A 22369-nucleotide genomic window follows, 5' to 3' on the forward strand; every position below is an offset into this window, starting at 1 on the left:
ACATATTATAATGTAATGCATAATATTTCCATACTTTTCTTGGTATTTATTAGTACCTTTTCTGTGTAGAATTTCTTATACACGAGGAATTACAGTAAAATTATTGTTCATTTAGAAAGATAATAATTTATCAAGTTTATGGGAACCATTTATTTTCCGGGCAAAAAGTTTTGAGATGAGTAGACTAGTGTATGAATAAAAAGACTGTTGCCGGTGGCTGTTAGCATTTTAGAGCATCCGAAATTCACCCAACTCTGTATTTAGAATTGCCTTGTACCTTACTTGTTTCTATCTTTGTATCAAGATAATGATGACTTGTTTCCAGGTCCACAAATCAATGGGCTCAAATTGCATTTGTTCACTATATTTTATTTTATATATTCTGCTCAAGTGATCTGGAATAAACCTGGAGGACATACTTGCACTGTGTTTTTTAGCAACACAGACTACAAAGAGAATGCAGAAGAGATTGGCCTTTGCCTGTAATGGCTCAAAAATCATCTACACTGTAGCAGTGTAAAACCAAACAACTATACTTTTATACTTTTACATATATACACACTATCTGCCTCTTAACTTTCAATCTTCTCAAAACTTGTGTCATCTGCTTCATACATTCCAGGGGCTGTGCATCGTCTCCAGGAGAAAATTCGCCACCAAATTAGTTATGTGACCTGCATTCTACTGCTTGCGCGGCAACGCCTTCAATTCTAACCTTTGTACATTTGCGAATTGAGAAAATTGATTTACATAGAAGACATAAACTAAGTACTAGCTACAAGCTTAGTGCATACTATTCCACGACTTCTTTTGGCCAGATTCGCTTCCACATTGATATCTCGTCTTTATCATTAATCTTTCTGATGCCACCGTAGAAGCCATATGTTTCATCTCCTATTTCGCTGTGATGCTTCCTATCTATAACTGTTTCTCTCCATCGGGAGCCTGGTGTGTACTGCTTGAACTCCAGTATGACTGTGTCTGTCAGTGGACATGTTACGTGTGTTAAATATGGCACTTACAGGATTAACAAAGACAAAAACCATACAAGGAAAAAAAAATGAGCAGGGATAGCCCGTGGCAAAAGCTAGTCATAATGTTTTGTTAAGTAAAATAACAGTGTCTCGAGTCTTTGGCATGTGCCTTGAGCACAAAACCAGACAACAAGGAAAACAGGAACATAAATTTTGCTGATAAACAAGGCTGAAATTTAAGTGAAAACAAGGATCTGGACACATAGCTTCTAGCTAATGTCTCAAACTTTTTCCAATTTAAATTGTGTTTTACTTAGAGATCACTGATAAAGTAACTAAAAATAGATGAATTATATCTGCTTACCAGAACTATGACACTGGCAATGAAGTTTACATCCATCACACGATCCCAGGTGGCCAACAATTCCATACCACCAACCTGCAATTTTACAGGCATGTTTGTTATTCCATTCTTCCCGACAAAAAAACTGGTTCAATAATTCTTTAAATTGGACTAAAGTAGTTCACAATTGTTACCATAGGGAAAATCCTTGTTTCTTCTCCACTGAATCTCTATGTGATCTCCTGGTTGTAACTCGTCTAAACAATCTGAGTGATGAAGATCGTGTGCAGGAGTTTTAACCGTTGATGCTCTTATCCTATCCCAATTTATATCATGTTCCATTGTTGCTCTACCTTGAGCAGCGAACCTGCAACACAAAATTTAATTTAACAATCAGATATATAGCCCCGGGAATCTTCAAAATTGTTCTAATAGTAGTAATAATACTGCTAAAACAGTTTCCTTTTATCCAACAGCATAAAGAGTGAACAATTTTTCTTATGTGGATTCATCTTTTGAGGTTCTTACAACACAGATGAAATGGCTTTAACAATTACAAATTTGTGTACCTTGCCCTGAAGTTGTCCGACCGACAATCATAGCTAAGTTCAGCATCATAACATGACAGCATAAACCCAACATTCCCATTCTGCAGTTAACAAAATAGATTGGCTCTCTACTGTTAGTCCATCATCTTAACACAAAAACGATACGAAACTGGAATTTCAGAACATAGTATTATCAAAAATTACCTCTCGGTTAACAACTTGACCTGGGAACCAGTACTTGCCAGTCTCAAGAGATAGATACCATGACATTATAGACTCCAATGGCAGAGTAGTTCTCTGCTTCCTCCTACTATTTAACCCAAAAAACCGAAAAATCCCAACCTTATCCGCGCAATCTGAGAGAGCTTGTTTCTTTCTCAAAGCAATGCTACATTTCCATTCTCTACATGCAATATCACCAATAATTCTACCCCATTTGTGATTGAAGTGCCTCTCCCAAAAATAATCATCTACACACACATTCCTCAAAGAAGTGCATACACATGCCATACTGCTCAACTCTGCTGGTGAAAGCTTCTCAAGAATACAATCCAATGCCAAATCAGGCAAATCTAGTAAAGATGTTTCTCTTTCAATCTCTGCCATCTTTGCTTTAGAACTAAAGGTAGGAACTTTAAAGAATGTAATGTGAATTCTTCTTCTTTTGAACCAAGAATTTGAAAACAAAGAGAGTGCTTCAAAGATCCAAGGTAACAAAAGTGTTCTCAACTCATTCTTCATTTCCATGAATGAGTTAAGAAAGGAGATATGAGAGACCATGATGATATAAAAGCAAGATATAAGCAAGAAAAGCATTAAATTTGGGAGCTTTCAGAATGGTGTTGGAGAAAGATCTTAGAGTCTAACCTTAACTAATTAAGGTGGTAATGGTGATTAAAGCAATATATATAGAGTGGAGAAAAATAATGACTTTATGGTGAAGACAAAGGAAGATATATTGAGTGATTGAGAGAAGGTTGAGAATTTAATATTGCAGTGAAATTTGGCGGAGTAGACGAGCATTTAAAAGAGGGACCTGAAATATATAGACATTGCATGTGACAAAGCTTTCACTCTTGGTAAATACAACATCAAACTTTGATGAAAACAAAGCATTTATCTTGGAATTTAGATACTACTATTAAAATATTAAATGGGATTAAGGTAAACAAAATTGCCCTGAAAATGATCAAAGATCATATGAATTAGGTGAATGAAGATAGTAACTTAAAGAAAGAAGAAATGGATGAGCCCCCACCTAATGGATGGCCAAAACCATATCTGTACATATGATAGTCAGAGCAGAAAAGAGACTATTACTGCTTACCAGTTTACCAGTAATAAGATCACCAAGAAACATAAATGTTAAAAGATCAAAACAAAAGCTAAGAGGATGAAATATGAATAGTGATCGAAGATGGTTGAAATAGAACTTTGAAATTTATAATAATCAGATAGTTTGTAGCTAAGAATATGAGTTGTTGAGTCCATCGGCCGAGTTTACTTTACCCTCACACGTATTTCTAATTCTTTTGACCGTATAATTAAAATTATTATTTTTTTAATTTTTATTTGATAAAAATATATGATTTGATATTATAATTTAAAGAAAGGAAATTTTAAAAATAATAATTTCAATTATACGATAAAAAGACTTAGAAATGTGAGAAAAAAAAAATCACCGAGGGAGTGTGGTCGGTTAACCAGTTGTCCCGTTGAAGAAAAAACACTAAATATAGTTGGGAAAATGATCAAGTAAAAAGAAGATAGGTGGATGGTGGCCACAAATGTGCCCAACTGCCAACAAACTTTGGTAACAGATATTACAATGAAATTTAAGCCAGGAAAAGTCCCACCCTCTTAATTATTCTTCTTTTTTTGTTACTACTACTTGTGTTACAGATCATCTCAATGTGCCCTTGTGACCCTGTCTTTGACTTGAACCACGCATATTCTGCATGACCTAGTAGTTGATTTTAACTAAGACCTTTCTTGTGAACATTTCTCCATAATTCTTCAAGCGATGGCCTTTCTTTTCTATAGTCACTGCTTTGTGTCTGTGATTAAACTTTCAGAATTTATATGCAGTTCACATCAAACTGTTTTTTCACCGATATCTTGTGTTTCATCGATTCTGTCCGCTTATTAAAAAAGTAAATTTAGGAACTGTGCATATAATATAAAATTATTTAAAAAAATCTGAAAATGCTGATTTTATTCACTATTTAAAAAATAAGGCTAAGAATTAGGCTAATAAAAGTATGTCTTCTCGAATGTGAATAACCTGACTGAAGAGACTAATTCAAATTCAACACTTAGGTAACCTAAGCAAAACATTCCCGTGGCAGAAGTCATTATTAACAAAACGATAAAATTTAGCATATGTAATTCAAAACAAATGGAGAGGAAAGAAAAAAGACTTTTGTTTGAAGGAATTGGTTGACATTCCGTGTACATGTAAGTTTCTTGTATCGGTATGTATTGTAATTAGCTTAACTACCATGTATCTAATATGTAGTGTAGTTAACTTCTAAGCATCGAGCAAACAACAATTGAAAACGACCAGCAACTAATTATATTACTTTTTTATTACATGCTATGTTTTATTACAGTACTGAGTATTCTCTCCTTGTCAACATGTCTATTCTCCATCATTCTTGAAGTTGTAAGAAGGGAGGAATAATACAAAGAGAGTACAATCAAACCTGTCATTGTGAAGCACAGACCTACATAATAATGAATATATTTTTTTGTAAAAAATTTATCACAAATAATACAGGAAAAAGTATCTCCCTTGTCCTTGTACTCCAGGATATTGCACCTCCTGTATAGGAAAAAGTATAATCGAGAGGTCCGGTCAATAGGCAGATACTTGATGGCATTTAAAAGGGCAAATATCGGATGCCATTTGAAAAGGATATGTATCATACATTGAGGCAAGTAAATGCAGCATTCTTTTGCTGGTGGACATTAATGAAGCGGGTTTCTTGCTTGTTTATGTATTAACTGTCGACTAACTGGTAAGTATACTACATGGCCCAACCATAGTAGACACTCACCTGGCTTACCTGGCACTTCCAAGATAAGTAGTAAACTCCCATTTTCCTGGAATAATTTTCGTGTGCAAGAACAGTACAAAAACAAAACGTCTGCAGTTACGCAACTGAAATCCCTGTCAACATTGCCTCTGTCGCCCACAAGTGGGATTGTGAGATGTATATATACTTAACTAACGCAAACCGTAAATCATTGTGGATCAAAAGGAACATACTTGCATTTATTAGACAAATATACCAGCAATATCTTCCACTCTCCGCGGGTAGGTCCTCAAAGACCACGGCAAATTGAACAGCCATCTCTTTGCGACTTTGACGCAGCCCTGGAGTATATCGTGTCTCTAACACCAATGAAAAGGCTGCTGCTTCTCCACTTGGATGATGATTGATGCATGCTATCCTGGCTGACAGGTTTGTCTTCCAAGTCTAAGCCGCCCTTCACACCCTACAATTGGTCATATGTACCAAGGCAACATCAGGCTTAAAAGCGTGTTTACAGACAGGGAGAAGGACATCAATTTTAATAGACCAAGGACAAAAGGCGTAGGGCGTCCATAAAAAATTATTTAAAAACTAAAATGTTAAGAAACTTCGGAATGAGAAGACATAGATGGATAATGCACTATTTAGCAGCAAATACAAAGAACCTTGCCTGCTTGAATATTGTATCTGCTGAGCCACTAAAGGCAGACAGGTAAACAGGGCAGCAGAAAGAAAGAAGCTTTGGTAATTGAGGGATGAACAATCTCTACCATTTTTTTTTATAATTTAAGCGGTAAATCATAAATTAGCAATAGCCAGCTAAAAGCGGAGCCGGAGCTAGACAAGAGAGCACCAGCAGCAAGCATCATCGCTAACGAAAAACATCAGTATCCTCAAAAAATTAAAAACATCACGCTCACCACTAAAAAAAGGATTCTAAAAGCACTTATATGAACATTGCTACTCATAGCTACAAAGGGATTATACGGATTATTCTGTTGTTCCGACGTCAATAAATCAATATACGTGCATATTAAAACCTACTCTGGTTAATAATTAGGGATACATGTGAACAGACTATGAAGAGGAAACTAATCTTACCAGTTTATGAAAGCTTAACCAGGTGGCTTGAATCTGTTCAATGAATATTTATGCAACTAAACTACTTCATTATCACTCTCAATGGTAGTGAATATTAATGCAAATTAGTTACTTCATTATCCATCTTTCTGGCTTATAAAATTACCGTGTTTATAATTTAATCTTGTAATATGCAGCATCCATTCTAACAAGTATGCTTATTTCTGCTACTTTCCGTCATCAGAACTACTGCTACTCTAGCATAACAATCACGGGTCACCCCATAGGTCTCACTCACATATTATTAAGATGAATCTCGTTCTACTAACGTTCAGTTACGGAAGGTTAACTATAGAGTCAACCATATGCAAGAGATACATTCTAATCCTTGACGATTTAAAGTATACCAGTTTTTAGTGTTCAGTCTTGATATAGATTGTATAGACTCCCTTATGTGAGACCTTAGGCTATATGATGATCAACTGGTAGCTAAACACGTTGGCGAAGCCCTCAGCTAATCGCAATTGTAAAATTTTGGTCAATTAAACAAAAGCCTAATTTTCTCATTTCAAAAAAAAAAAAACAAAAAAAAAAACCTAATTTCACTTCAATCAGCTTAAATCAGATGTTTAAACAGTCCATATCTCAATATAATTTCCCAATGTAATATCCCTAAATAGGCATATAAGAGCACAAAGTAAACAGCAAACAATTTGACACTATGAATTTGCAATTATGGAGGGTAACTACGCGGTGATTATGAATAGAAGTATATAAAAACTCTGTAATTAGAACAGGGGATTAATCATTCCAGGCAAATATATCAATAAATACAATACTGTACGGGTAAAGAGAATTAAAAAAACAGATGTGACTAAACACCTTATTGAATCCACAACCATGCCCATGCCCATGCCCATCCTCTGTATCTGGGTCGCTCGGTGAAATGAAGCTCACATTAGTTGTGTCATGTGTGCACGTCGCTGGACTCGGGTCTGTTCCCAGCGTTCTATCAGTTTTTTTTATAACGCTGGTTTATAACGAAGGGTCCAGGTCCCCAGCAATCGGTTGCTGGGGGACCTGTAACCAACACACGGCGTTTGAGCCGTCCGATGGCCCAACCAAGGGCCACGATTTAAAAACCGTCCAGCGCTTTTTTACCGCTGGACGAGTGACTATTTTTTACACGTCCAGCGCTAAAAAAACGCTGGAGGAGTTTGATATTTTCACTTGTCCAGCGCTAAAAAAGCGCTGGAAACACAGAGAAATGATCATATACCCGCGTACTTAGGTCACTTTAGGTTAGTGTTAGAAAAAATATCAAGGAGCTTAAAAATTTGGAGAGTGCATAATCTAGTTGTGGTAAGTGCATAATCTTTGGAGCTAAAGAAGCAAGTGCATACTCAAGATTGTGGTAATTTCTAACTCTAATCTAGTTGTTTGTTTGCTTCGTTTGTGTTGTTGTTGTTATGGCGGATTCTTTGTTCGAGGATTTTGTTCCAAGAAAAAGAGTAAAAAAAGTTGATAATAAGGATTACGTAGATGTAGATGATGTTGTTAAGGTTGATAGTGTTGTAGATCGTGTGTTTATTGATTTAAAAGATGATGAAAATGTTGATGATAAAGAATATGTTAGTGTTGATGAAGATTGTATTGATGATCGAAATGTTGTTAGTAGTGATGATGAGGTTGATGAGAACGTAGAGAGTGATGATAAAGGAGTGGATAATAAATTTATTGATGAGAATGAAAGAAATAAAAATATGGAAGTCCCGTATTTGAATCAGAGATTTGATAATTTAGATGACGCAGATAGATTTATTAGGTCATATGCCCTTAAGAATGGGTTTGCGGTGAAAATACAACAAACAAAGAAACGGGCAAAAGTTGATGAAATATATGCCCGAATGTTTGTTTGTAGACTCGCGGGTGAAAATCAAGACAAAAATGTGGTGGATGAAGAAGTATGTGTAGGCAGTAGTAAGGGCACACGTCGTCGGGACAAACTTCCTAGAAGTGGTTGTAAGGTTAGGATGTTTGTTGTGAAAAAGAAGAAAAAAGATTATTGGGAGTTGACAACCGTTGAATTAGAACACAATCATGATCTTGTATCTCCTAGTAAGATGACTTTGATTCAACGGGAAAGACATGTGACGAGTGCGGCAAGAAATCTTATAAATGTGTTAAATGTGTCGGGTATTCGCCCTAGCCAAACCATGAGTCTTTTTAGCAATATGCAAGGTGGAGTTAGTAATGTTGGTTTTGGTAGCCAAAATATTAGGAATGTAGTGCGGGATGAGCGGAAGAAAAAGATACAAGTGAGTGATGCTCAAGCGGGTTTGGATTTGTTAAGTCGTCTTAAAGAGGAAGGCGGTGGGAAGTTTTTTGTGAAAACTCAAGTGGATGGAGAAAACCGTTTGAAAAATCTAGTATGGGTGGATCCTAAATGTTTGATGGCCTATAGTAATTTTGGAGATGTTGTTGCTTTTGATACGACATACCGAACGAATAGGTATGCCATGCCATTTGTGCCTTTTACAGGGGTCAATCATCATTACCAATCTGTTCTTTTTGGATTTGCACTCATGAGGGATGAAGTAAAAAGTAGTTTCGAATGGGTGCTAAGAACATGGCTTGAAGCGGTTGGCGATAAACACCCGAACGCTATAATCACGGACCAAGATCAAGCTATGGCGGGGGCAATTGCATCCATACTACCCCAAACCCGACATTTGTTGTGTTCTTGGCATATAAGCCAGAAGTTCCCCGAAAAATTGAACACCCTTTATATTAAGCATCCGGGAACATTCAAAGTAGATTTCAACAAATGCATATACCATTCACTGACGGAGGATATTTTTGAGGAGAGGTGGAAAGATTTAGTGGTGAAGTATGATTTGAAAGATCATTCATGGTTGCAAGGATTGTATTTGTTGAAGGAGAAATGGATCTCGGCCTATACTAAGAGTACATTCTCTGCGGGTCAGACCACGACATCGAGGAGCGAGGGAATGAATGCATTCTTTGATAGCTATGTTAGTTCTAGTACAGGATTGAAGCAATTTGTTGAGAATGCACAAAAAGCAATTGAAAGACAATTTATGCGGGAGAAGGAGGAGGACAATGACACGAAGAATAAAACCCGTTACTTGAGGTTGAAGACGGCTTTGGAACAAGACGGGGCTTCCATCTATACCAAGGAGATGTTTCGCCAATTTCAAGTTCAATTGGTGGAAGCCTCTAAATACTTTGTCGAGAAGGATAAAGATCAATTGACATTAGGGGATGAAGTCACACATTATAGGTGTTTTAGACCCCTGACCGAAATCGACAAAAGAACAATGTATGAAGTGAAATTCAACAAAGTGGCCCTAACAGGAAGATGTGTGTGTCGGATGTATGAACATTTAGGAATCCCGTGTCGACATATCATTGCCGTTTTAAACAAGAAAAATGTTGCCCAAATTCCAGTAACATTTATTCAACGTCGTTGGACTAGAGATGCTAATAGGGTAGATGGTATGCTACCTTATGCTATGGGTTGCGATGATCCAACATCTACAGAATTGACACCAAGTCAAAGATTCAACCATATGACTTTGTTAACAATGAGTTTTTGTCATAGCAGCATGGTTTCGAAAGAAAGATATGAGTATGCCGTAGAGGTGATGAATCGAGAAATTGCAAATCTTGAGAAAATGGCTGTTGACAATGTTGATGCTGCTCCTAATACAAATACTGAGAATCCCATTGAAGAGAATATTGGTGACGAGTTGAACGAGCCGGTACTTGATCCTATAGTGTCTCAAACGAAGGGTAGGAAGAAGCCACAACGTTTCAAAAATCCAATTGAAGGCCTTAGTAAGAAAAAGAGGAAATGCAAGCAATGTCATGAAGAAGGCCATGATATAAGGACTTGCAAAAAATTTGGAGACCAAAATAAGAGTTCTTAGATGTAACTTTTTTAGGTGATTTTATGTGATTTTATGTGATTTTATGTGATTTTATGTCATCTTGTCACATGTGATTTTATGTCATCTTATAAGATTTTATGTGATTTAAAGTGATTTTTTATTATTTTATTTCATATTTATTTGTAGGTGAAAAATGGAGAATGGTCATCAATCTGACAGTGGTGACACACTTAGTCATGTTAGTGATTCGCTTTCACCCTCGGAGGAGGCTCTTAGTGAAAGTTGGTTCCGTTCTTGGTCAACCCCGTCGGACAATGAAATGCTTGACATTATTGACCGGTTGCCGTTAGATGGTCCATCGTATGCAAATGGATTCTTGATTGAGGCTCCCGTAGTTGAAGAAGAGGATTTCAACTTAGATCCTATGGAGGAAGAAATTGAACCCCGTGAATGGGTGGCTAGTGGAGAAATGGAGGAAGTAGATTGTCCATCGTATGCAAACGGGTTCTTCATAGATGCTCCCGTAGTTGAAGAAGAAGATTTCAACTTGTACCCTATGGAGGAAGAAATTGAAAGGGAGAGGAGATGGAGTGAAGCGTGTGGATGGTTTGCAAGTGGAGAAATGGAGGCAAAGGCAAGGAGATGCCCGCCACCGTATTTCATTCACATTAGGCTTTTGGGAGCGGACGCTTTGGACAGAGACAGGCGTTTTGTGCTACGTCCTTGGGATGGAGGTGAACTTGTCAATGTCGAGCGAATTGCTGAGATAAGCAATTTGAGGCCCCGCGATACACGTTTCCAAAAAGATCAATTTCGTATCGCATATGTGAAGGGGTTCGTACATAATTTGCAAACGGACAATCTTGATGATAAGCCAAATCCGTTTCTTCTTGCAAAGTTTAGATTGTATGACGGGTCCGAGTCTATTCTAGTTTCGCTTGGTGATGACACCAAAGATCATCCAATGATCACGACGGGAGAGGTTCGCGAGGGAAGTGTTTTGGTGTTGTATCAAGCGACTTGTTTCATTAGCATGGACGAAACCCCTCACCATCGACTTTCCTGACAGCCATCCCCAAAGCCCTATACAGATATGCCAAGACACCAGAACCCCAGGAGTACGTATGAATCTGTGAAATATCACGAAGGAGCCCAATGTACCTCGGGTGAACAACACTCCTACTCCTCGTAGGGAACAGAACAGCCCCAACAACCAGCATAAGATAAGCCTGCGTGTGAATTGCAATCCGCTCAGGGTCACCCTCCACACCTGCCCGTCCATATCTCTGATAAAGCCATGTGAACTTGATGCCTGACTTATTCCAACCAGCCTCATAATCTTCATCACTCAGTTCCTTGAACCAAAATCTCCGAAACCACGAGGCCGGGCACTGTATGGCTGGCCCTCCCAAGGCTTGCCCAAGAATAGGCAGCCCCAAAATATAACTCACATCCTGCAGAGTAATAGTCATCTCACCCTGGCGCATGAAGAAGGTGTTGGTCTCAGGCCTCCACCGCTCCACGAGTGCAGAGACTAATGCCGTGTCATTCTGTACCCCCACATCCTGGTTAGCAAACAGTCCGAATCCCACGGCGTGCAACAACTCCTTCTGTGCCTCAGACAGAACCCAAATATGAAGTAGACGGCTCGCACCAAAGCACTCTAGAGGCCCCCTATCTGTACCTCTCCATACATCATCACTGACATGGTAAGCATTGTCAGTGATAACCACCCGACTGCTCGGTCCAGGCAATATGTCCTCCATCTCTGCAGTTCCCAAACAAAAGTATGATTACAAAGTATTCAAGTTCACAGACATACAAGACTTAATCAATGAAAGACTTGCACAAAAACGCTTAATCACATAAACATCTATACCAAATATGATTCAACAACACACACAGAGCATTCGCAAATTCCACAAATACTATAATCAAACAGCAGTATAATGTAAGTTGATTTACCCAAGTCAAACATAGACCATTCGCAAAATAAAGAATTTTACACATATTTCACCAAGCACAGAAAACTGAATTTCAGTCAGCAACATAGACTATATACCAATCACATATATTCCAGTCAGCAACAGAAAACTGAATTTCAGTCAGAAGATGCCAACAAAAATTCAGCAATTTGTTAAATACTATATTGAATGTGTTAAATACTATATTTCAGTATAATGTGTGTATTTTGCACTAACACAGAGGATTTCAGCAAGCAGTTGGCTGTCATGGCTATAAATAAAGAATTTTAAACAACAATGTGCATCTCATTCATCCCCAAATACTATATTGAATGCTATAAATCGACTAATCAACCCAGTTCTTAAATTACAAACAATTTGTTCACTGTGGCATTTCATCAAACACATTGCAGACAATCGTGTGTTTACCTTTCTTATATGACTGATCCCGTGGGGGTCCTGATAAACAGTCCTGATAATCAAGCTGGATGTGTTGTAATCTCGTGGGGGTGAGCAGTTCGTTTGGGTGAGGAATCTCGTTGCCGGATGTTGCTCTGATATCAGCTGTGGTTGGTTGGGGCGTTTGTAATGAGTTTTGAATAATGACTATCGATTTATAGTTCTCTGTGTTTCCAGCGCTTTTTTAGCGCTGGACGTCTAAAAAATAGTCACTCGTCCAGCGGTTTTTTAGCGCTGGACGGTAGACTTCCAGCGCTAAAAAAGCGCTGGACGGTTTTTAAATCGTGGCCGTTGATCTCGCCATCGGACGGCTCGCGAGGGGTGTGTTGGTTAAAGGTCCCCCAGCAACCGGTTGCTGGGGACCTGGACCCTATGACGAATACAAAAACTTTTTCTTAATCCAAAACAAATTCTGCCATCTTATTGCATGTTTATGATTCATCTTCTTAATTCAAAACAAATTGTGTTTATCAATTTTAATCTCGAACCATAAAAAATTTTTGAAAAAATATTTTAGTCACATTATAATAATTCTAATATAAAATACATTTATAAATATAATCTAATAGGAGTTGGCGTCACATATTTTACTAAAAATAATTTAAAATTTGATAGAAAGAATTTAATACTTTGGCTTGATACATACAATTTTAATATATTATTTATAAATTAAATTTTTTCACACCATTTAAAATATATTTAAAAAGTTTATAAATAATTAAAAGGGAAATCTACAAAACTACCTACCTTTTCTTTTATTGTTTTCAAAAATACTACCTTCCAGAATTATTTTTAAAAATACCTTTTCATAAAAAAAAAATCAAAAATACTGTTTGCAACTTTTGCAACCTCATTTGCAACTACAGGCGGCGCCAGCCGTGTTGCAACCTCTTTTGCAACTTCATATGCAGCTGAATTCCTGATTTCAAGTTCCAGTTTTCAAATGTCATTTTCGACCTCATTTTCGGGATCGATATATATATATATATATGGAACTTGAAATCAGGATTTGTAATTGCATATATGGTTGCATATGGTTGTATTCAGTTGCATATGGTTGCATTCAGTTGATTCTATTGTAAGCTAATGGCCCCGCCAGGGGCACACCATACATCTGTTGTTACTTACAGTTTTCAGTTGCATTTAGTTGCAACTGAGGTTGCAACTTGCAAATGAAGTTGCAAAAGTTATTTAGTTGCAACTGAGGTTGCAACTTGCAAATGAAGTTGCAAAAGTTGCAACTGCAGTTGCAACCTCATTTGCAACTTTTGCAACCTCATTTACAACTATATATAGTTTTCAGTTGCATTTAGTTGCAAATGAGGTTGCAAATGAAGTTGAAACTGCAGTTGCAAAAGTTGCAACTGCAGTTGCAACTTCATTTGCAACCTCATTTGCAACTTTTGCAATTTACAGTTTTCAGTTGAACTAGTTGCAATTGCAGTTGCAACAGTTGCAACTTTCCATTTTTATTTGCAACTTTTGCAACCTCATTTGCAACTTTTACGGCTGCGCCGCCCAAAGTTGCAAATGAGGTTGCAAAAGTTGCAAATCGTATTTTTGAATTATTTTTTTTATGAAAAGGTATTATTAAAAACAATGAAAAAGATGGTAGTATTTTTAAAAAAATAATTTTACAGATGGGTATTTTTAAAAAGATCCCTGATTAAAAAGCTCCCGTGCCTTGCACGAGTATCTGTTCATATAATTCTCGGGGTGAGTCAGAGTCGAACTCGGATGCCCCGGAACAACAGAGGATCCATTGGGCTATCCAATCGTGCTCAGCCTTCATCAGTTAGATGAATATAAATGGGTTAAGTATCAAGTTGGTCACGGAAGCAAAGGCCATGTATCACTGATACCTCGAAAAATGTGTCGGGCAAGTAAATATTTTTTTTCATTAAGGTCTTCACATTTTTTTTCTAACACTGCTATAATCAAATGAAAAGTGGTTAATTCTGGTATCTCAGATAATATATATAGATTTTTTTTTAAATTATTTAAAATCATTTATTATTTATTTTAAATTTTACAATTATTTAATTTTATTTAAATAACAATATATAGTAAATATGTGTTTAAAAATCTAGATATATTATCTGAGATACCAAAATTAACCACTTTTCATTTAATTATAATAGCGTTGAAAAAAAATGTGAAGAACTTAATGAAAAAAAGATATTTACTTGCCCGACATATTTTTCAAGGTATCTATTTGATATTTTATGCGACTTTGATGATCAGGATGATACCTCCAAAAGATCAATGAAAGAAGCGGTGCATGGCCTTCGCTTCAGTGACCAACTTGATACTTAGCTCGAATATAAATAAACAACTTTTTAAAAATAGATGCCATAATAATAATATCTTCTAGTAGTAAAATTAAGGTTATTAAAAAAAATTCATATTCACATATGTATTGTACTTTCAATTCTCAAAATTATAATAACACGAGATTTTTACATACTATTGTGTAAATTAAAATTAAAAATCAAACATTGCAATTCTTTCAAAATTCTTTATTAATTCTCTACACAAATATAATATAAAAAAATTTACACTGAAAAATAAAAGTTAAGGAAACTAAAGATGTAGAACTCACAAATCGGTTGATCTATAGATTCAAAATTCATAAGAAATTTATCAATATTTTTTTGAATAAATCAAGTATTGATTAAATTGAAGTGAAATCAATAAATTAATGTATTTTTTAAATTTAATCAAAACTTTTTTGATAAATCAGAAAATTGGAATAAAGCGTAAAAGTAAAAGTTAAAACCGTAAAAACACCAAATATTACATTTAATGTGGGCTTATGAGATAGTTTTAGGAGGGCAAATAAATAGGGGTTTTTCTAGGGTTTAAAGACTCGCTACTCATCTGTTCATTTTACACTACTACGAGTCTATCTTTCCATCACTCACCGTAGTCAAGGTTTCATAATCTCCGGCAAAAGCAACCATGTGGGCTCTCCGTCGAGCTTCCAATCCTCTCAAGTATCTCTCATTACACTAGATCTATTTCTCTATTTTCTTTTTTTTTCCCAGTTATTTCTCTATTTTCTCATTCTACCATTTCTTCACTTTTTAGTTCATACTCTTTTATCTCTATCTCTGCGTGAATTTAAATTGTTTTCAATTCATGTTCCTTATTAATGCCCTGTAGTTTATACAACAACTTCAGTCTGTTATTATAACTTAATCGGTTATGTCATCCCTTTCTGGCTCCTCTGTATCTTAATTTAAATTGAATCCTAGAATAACAAATCAATCTTTTTGTAATTTGGATTGCGGAGACTCGGTATTTTTTGCTGTGTTATATCGGGCAGTAAACTAGTACTGCTGTTTCGGTGCAATTAGTTGTGTATGCTCTGGCTATCCTTATGTTTTCCGGTCAGGTTATTGTGATACATCGGAAAGATTAATTTTGTTACAGATATAATTTATTTATCTGAATGTAAAGTTAAGCGTTACTAAAAGTGACGCATTCTATACAAATGAATGAAGTGTTCATACTACCCAATAATTAGGTTTTTGTTACTGCTAAGATATTATATTTGTCAACTGTTACCATGTGCACTGTTTCATGTGGTTAGGTACCGAGAAATAAGGCTAGGAAGCTTTCGAGCTGGCTGTGCTAGAGTGGAATCAGGAAGCTGTTACTTGAAGAATGACAATGAATCAGCTGAGTGTGCACCAGGAATGTCTGATCAGTTTGTACCTTCAAGGAGATATCATCACAACAAATCTGAGTCATTTAAATTCTATAATGGGAGGCATTACTTTTCATCACATGCCGGCATGAAGAGCAGTGAAGATGAAGATGATTTGGAGGATGGGTTTTCTGAACTTGAAAGGACAGCTGGTGCCAATGAAATTGAAGCCAGAAGTGATAATGAATTGATATCTGAATCTGAGATTTCTGATGGGGACAGTGATGATGAAGTATCAGGACTTAAAAATGAGCTGGAACTATCGGATACTGCAGCTGAAGTAAGTAAGGAAAATGTTGAACCAAAAAGGCATTTCAATAGATTGCTGAGGGCTATTTTGAATGCTCCAGGCTTGTCTATTAAGAGTGTGCTGGATAAGTGGGTTGAAGATGGAAACGAGGTTAACAAAATAGATATAATGGTGGTGAACTCAAGTCTCCGAAGACGTAAGATGTTTGGAAGAGCGTTGCAGGTTTGTTTACATTTTCACATTTTCATATGGTTTGTACTTGGTCTTTTATTATGCTCTATCCATGTTCACATTTATTAAAGTTGCATTATAATGAAAATCAATATTTCGTGCAAGTAGTGTGAGTTAATAGCTGATAAATGAATATACATAGTTTAAATTTGGAATACATTTGGTGTCTATATCACAATCATTTGTGTACAGATGTCTGTGCTACAATGTCTGTACTTGCCTACTTGGCATACAGTTTTAGCAACTTCCTATCTATGTTTTATATGGCTTTCTGTAGAATTGCGCATCACTTCCTTGAGATACTTGATGTTCATTCATTTGCTTTGACTGATCAGCTCATTGAAGGTTACTGGTAGTCAGTTGTGCCCTTTCTGGTTCATTCCTTGACGTCTAGTTTAGTAACATCGCTTCTCAGCAGTGATTATGCTGTTTTTTTTCATTATCAGGTGGTATAAGTGATTGTTTCTAGATGTTGCATTTTTCTTTCTGGGTGACTAGCATAACTTTTCATATATAAGCACTAAAATAACATTCTAACTACAGTGCCAAGCATTTTATTGGACTTCTTAGGTTTGATAAATAATACCAGGCAGCATGTAGGGGTTTACATTTTGTGGTTGTGAATCTGTGATCATATATCCTCCTATTTTTCGTAGTAAGTAATAATAAGTTGTTGCCTCCTTGAAGATTATACTCTTACATATTGGTACTCTTAAGTAGGGCTGAGCAAAACCGAACCGAACCGGAATAACCGAACCGAACTGTCGAAATTCGGTTCGGTTCGGTTTGGAATTTTTTAAAACTCCGGTTAGTTCGGTTTTCGGTTTTAACCGAACTAAAAGTTCGGTTCGGTCCGGTTTCTGAAAGTATAATTTCGGTTTAACCGAAATAACCGAAGTTTTTTTTATATATTTTTCAAAATTATATTTATATATAATATTAATAATAATAATCAAATACTAGATAAGTAAGTAGTAAAGTATGTAATATCTAATATGTTAAGTTACTTGAGTCGATCTCCTCTCCTGAATAGGGGTGAACATGGGTTGGGTTGGACGGGTTTTTAGAAAAAAACGACCCAACCCAATTAGTGCGGGTTAATAAAAACTTGCGAAAATAATAATTAATAAAAATTTAGTTATTCATCGGGATAGGAAAAAAAAAATATACTCACTCGCACGTCGATAGCTAGTAACAGTCGGCATACATATATTTATAGTTACTCAGTTTCTATGAATCATTCACTAATATTAGTCGATGCGTAAGTTTTTTAATTGAAGAGAGAAGCCTATTACATTAGTGAAACATTTGAACAATGGTGAAATAATAAGAAATTGTTGTATACACCCTCAGTTACGGACTCTTATTTATAAGTTGTACATCAGTTCATTAACAGATCATTAATCATGTTCAAATTCCAAAAGTCATCATTTACATTTTATAGTTATCGAGATATTTAAAATTATTCATATTATTATTGTAAATGTATAGACACACCCTAGATAAATCAAATTTAGGTTAAAGATTGATCGGGATAAACTTAAGAATGTAAGATAGATATGTAAATATTATACACACACGTATATATATAATCGGGTTGGGTTGGGTTAGTTAGGGTTAAAATCTGTAAAACTCTGACCCAACCCAACTTTATCGGGTTTTTTAAAAATTAACCCATTTATTTTTCGGTTTTGAACGGGTCGGGTTAATCGGCCTAAAAAAGGGTTGGTTTGGGTTGGGTTAGCGGGTTGAACGGGTTTATGTTCACCCCTACTCCTGAATCCCTAAACCCACCCACCCGCGCCTTGCGACTACCTCCACTGCCTTCTCCAGAGTTCCGATTCAAGCTTTATTCACCCTTAACATCTGATTCAAGCTTCAGTGATTCACCCTTCACATCTTTTATACATCGGTTCAGTGGGTTTGTTTAATTGCTAATGTGTATGGCTTAATGGCTACTGTGAAAGTTTATGTAGAACTTTTTGATGGGTGTTACTATGAACCAGTTTAATTTTATCTTTTTTATGTATTCTTTTTATTTTAGCTGAAGTTTTTTTTTTTTAATATAAAGTTCGGTTTTAACCGAACCGAACCGTAAAAACCGAAGTATTTTCGGTTCGGTTCGGTTCGATTTGAAAGACAATTACGGTTCGGTTCGGTTTCTAAAAAAATGAAAGTTCGGTTTTCGGTTATTTCGGTTCGGTTCGGTTTTCGACCGAACCGACCGTTTGCTCAGCCCTACTCTTAAGACAAATATAAATTATATGTCTTCTTTATATTTTTCCACATAACAAATCAAACAAATACAGTGTATCTGCTCGTAGGACAGGATCTGCAGAGGGTAAAATGTACACAAGCCTTACATCTTTAAAAACAGAATATTGTTGGCCATATATAAAATGCTAATAATTTGTTTTCAAGTGCAAGAAAACGCAAGTATCATGGCATTTATTGGCTGGAAGAGTAACTTATTACAAATTTCTTAGTCACCTTCAATCTACCATTTCACTACATTGGTAGAAGCACAACATTTAGGTACCAGTGACCGAGATATTACGTGTAAGGCTTAGCTTAAATCATAAGATAGATGTTATATGGTATATTATGTTACTGGCAGTTTGTTCTTTTTGTTTTTTTTGTAATTTACCTGGCTCGTTTGGTGTTATTATTAACCAGATGAATTTGAGAAACCATTAAGGTTATTTGATACTTACCTTTTCCTACAGGTATTATTTGCAGCGACCTGTTGTAGATTTCATCTATATAGAGCAGATGGTTAAAATAAAAGATCAAACAATCAAAGCATCACAAAATGATACTCCCTCCGTCACATTCATTTCTTTACTCTTTACTTTTTTGGGATGTTCCTCTCAATTCGTTACATTTCAAAACTTTCTAAAAGTAGTTAAACTTTTATTACATAAATACTAATCTCACCCGCTACTTTCATCCACCTTTCCCAGTTTGTTATTTAAATATTAAATGGTCCCACCACTTTATTCACTTTTCTTACTCTTTCACACTACTTTATAAATTTTTTATAACCTACTTGCCCAACCCCAATGTAAGAATTGGGTGGGAGGTGATAAGATAATTGACGCTCTGTTGTATGGTTTGGCAGATGTTAGAATGGTCAGCAGATCACCATGAATGGTCTGAAAGAGATTATGCTTCTCGCGTTGATATGATTGCCAAGGTACAGGGTCTTGAAAAAGCAGAAAAATTCATCGAAAAGATACCCAAGGCTTACAGAGGAGAAGTTGTATATCGAACATTATTGGCTAATTGTGTTACACCCCAAAACATAAGGAAGGCAAATGAAGTGTTCAACAAAATGAAGAGCTTGGAGTTTCCCATCACAGCCTTTGCTTACAATCAGTTGCTCTTGTTATATAAGAGGACTGATAGAAAGAAAATAGCTGATCTGTTAATTCAGATGGAGAAAGATAATGTCAAACCCAATATCTTCACTTACAATTTATTGATAGACACCAAAGGCCAGTCCAAAGATATAACAGGAATGGATCAAATTGTTGAGACCATGAAAGAAGAGGGCGTAGAGCCTAATGATGAAACGCGTAATATAATGGCAACGCATTACATCTCTGCTAAGTTCAAAGATAAAGCTAAAGCTATTTTGAAAGAGATGGAAGGTGGTGATGCATGTGAGAACCGTCCTGCTTGCAGGTATTTGCTGTTACTGTATGGATTGCTTGGAAATGCAGATGAAGTGTCTAGGATTTGGGAAATCTGTGAATCCGATGCCAATATTATTGAGTGTCTGTCTGCTATTGAAGCTTGGGGAAAATTAAACAAAATTAAAGAAGCAGAGGAAGTATTAGAGAAGATGAATGCTAGGTGGAAACGACCCTCTCCGAAGGTCTATTCTACTCTATTGAAAGTATACGCAGATCATAAGATGTTGGCTGAGGGAATAGATCTGGTGAAAAGAATGGCAGAAGGTGGCTGTCGTATTGGTCCACAGACTTGTGATGCACTCGTTAGACTTCATGTGGAAGCTGGTGAGGTAGAAAAAGCTGACGCAATTTTGCAGAAGGTTACTCAGCAAAAACAGATGAAGCCCATGTTTAATTCATTTATTACAATCATGGAACAGTATTCCAAGAAGGGTGATGTACATAATGCAGAAAAGATATTCTACAGAATGCAACAAGCTGGTTATGCAGCCAGGACACGACAATTCCAAGTACTTGTGAAAGCCTATGTAATTGGCAAGTCTCCGGCCTATGGAATGAACCAGAGAATGAAGGCTGATAATATTTTTCCAAACTATCAATTGGTTGAAATGTTGAAACAGGTAGACCCATTCAAGAAAACTGCGGCATCCGATTTATTGGATTGATGACCATCAGCTGACAAGTGGAAGCTTGCATCTTTGCCTGATCTGCTTGGACGCTTCCTGTTACTAATCATAAATTATCAGTTTAAGCAACTTACGTCTGGTCAAGTGCCATCTTTCTGCATTTATTAGTAAGCCTGATGCTTTAAATATTATGAAATGTACTCTGGCAGGTTTAGACTCCCCCTTCCCATTATGTTTGCCCTATGAATTATCACATTATCTATCTGAGGTTTGTTTCGTGGTGACTGCAACTTAGGGGTCGTTTGGTTCGTGGGTTTCTGGAATGAGGTATGGGGTTTGTTCATTCCAAACCCATACCTGGTGTTTGGTTGAGAAAAACAAAATCTGAAACCCATACCTTAAACCCCCAAGGTATGGGTTTTTGATACCCAAGTGGGGAGGTGGGTATGAGATGGGGGTATGAGCTATATTCATTTTTTATTTTTTTCCCCTCTCTCTAAGTAATGAAATATTAATATTTGATACAAAATTAAATCAATGATGCAAAAATATATGACAATAATAATTTTATTAATATTTTTAATTAATATATATTAATAACTTATTTTTTATAAAAATTATATATATTGATTCCAACACTCAACCAAACACATGATATCAGATATGATACCTCAAACTCATATCAGCTTAACCCGATTCCTCATTCCAACCCGATACCACTCCTCGAACCAAACGACCCCTTAAGTTTTTCCGTAAATAAGAAAAAGTTCTAAATAATTATATTAATATTTATTATATCTGGAGCATGGCTTTAGTATTTAAGGAGCAGTAGCTAAGAGCATTTCCAAAGGTGGTAAGTAAAATGGTTAGCTATAATTTTTAGCTATTATTATCATGTAATTTTTTTGTTTAAGGTGAAGATATGTACTCCACGGGGTTATTAATAATTATGTATAATCATTCAACTAATATAGCTCATCGAATATTTTTTGCTTATGGATGAATGGTTGGAGGGCTCTAGATTGACATGTAGATGTCAAATAGATAATATAGCTAATAGTTTTTTTGAAAGCAGATCTGCTTCGCTTTTATATGTCCAGCATATGTTCAATCTTTTGACCTTCCCAACCCAGTCCAGTGTCAGAATTGGAACGAAAGGATTATAAAGACCATGAAGGAAGATGTTATAGAGGCCTGCAACGATTCTCAGAAGAGTCTTGGCTTAGAATTATATTACCGACGCGAACCAGTAAATCTGAATCTGTCATGAAAGAGATGCAAGGAGGCTACTTATAAGTTATAAGGTGCTTTTTGAAACCAAATACAATTTCTGCATATTTTTAAAGAACGTAATAATAGTTCTTGATATTATGTAAATACTGAAGAGTAAAAGTGCTTTTTGAAAATGATATTATTAAAAAACGTAATAATAGAAGAACGTAATAATAGTTCTGCATATTTGAAATCCAGTTATATACTGGAGAGTAAAACTCTCAGCGTCACGATTCGAGTCAGCAAATGCTTCCTGAACA

General features: G+C 36.0%; 4 protein-coding genes and 1 long non-coding RNA gene across 6 annotated transcripts; 2 read left to right on the top strand and 3 right to left on the bottom strand.

Moving 5' to 3' along the window:
- Positions 1–458: 458 nt before the first annotated feature.
- On the bottom strand, positions 459–2964 carry LOC108225583 (F-box protein At2g26850). The gene is made up of 5 exons (XM_017400486.2): positions 2070–2964; positions 1887–1966; positions 1512–1684; positions 1339–1413; positions 459–981 (listed from the first exon to the last, which is right to left on the bottom strand). The coding sequence occupies exons 1-5, from the start codon at positions 2679–2681 to the stop codon at positions 794–796; spliced, it is 1128 nt and encodes a 375-aa protein (XP_017255975.1). The 5' UTR covers positions 2682–2964; the 3' UTR covers positions 459–793.
- A 1460-nt stretch (positions 2965–4424) lies between these two features.
- Positions 4425–7091, bottom strand: LOC108225597 (uncharacterized). 2 transcript variants are annotated; one of them, XR_001807632.2, is made up of 3 exons: positions 6866–7013; positions 4796–5366; positions 4529–4689 (listed from the first exon to the last, which is right to left on the bottom strand). It is a non-coding gene; the product is annotated as an uncharacterized LOC108225597 (long non-coding RNA). The 2 variants fall into 2 exon arrangements; XR_001807631.2 differs by having other exon boundaries at positions 4425–5366; positions 6866–7091.
- Positions 7092–7452: 361 nt separating this feature from the next.
- Positions 7453–9936, top strand: LOC135147276 (protein FAR1-RELATED SEQUENCE 5-like). Its single transcript, XM_064080194.1, has one exon. The coding sequence runs from the start codon at positions 7453–7455 to the stop codon at positions 9934–9936; it is 2484 nt and encodes an 827-aa protein (XP_063936264.1).
- A 989-nt stretch (positions 9937–10925) lies between these two features.
- LOC135147277 (protein MAIN-LIKE 1-like) lies at positions 10926–11663 on the bottom strand. Its single transcript, XM_064080195.1, has one exon. It carries the CDS (start codon positions 11661–11663, stop codon positions 10926–10928), a length of 738 nt encoding a protein of 245 aa, XP_063936265.1.
- Positions 11664–15158: 3495 nt separating this feature from the next.
- On the top strand, positions 15159–21113 carry LOC108228087 (pentatricopeptide repeat-containing protein At1g80270, mitochondrial-like). The gene is made up of 3 exons (XM_017403570.2): positions 15159–15316; positions 15916–16504; positions 19635–21113. The coding sequence occupies exons 1-3, from the start codon at positions 15282–15284 to the stop codon at positions 20874–20876; spliced, it is 1866 nt and encodes a 621-aa protein (XP_017259059.1). The 5' UTR covers positions 15159–15281; the 3' UTR covers positions 20877–21113.
- Positions 21114–22369: the final 1256 nt, after the last annotated feature.

The sequence above is a fragment of the Daucus carota genome, chromosome 6 (genome assembly GCF_001625215.2).
Source record: "Daucus carota subsp. sativus chromosome 6, DH1 v3.0, whole genome shotgun sequence".
NCBI lineage: Eukaryota > Viridiplantae > Streptophyta > Magnoliopsida > Apiales > Apiaceae > Daucus > Daucus carota.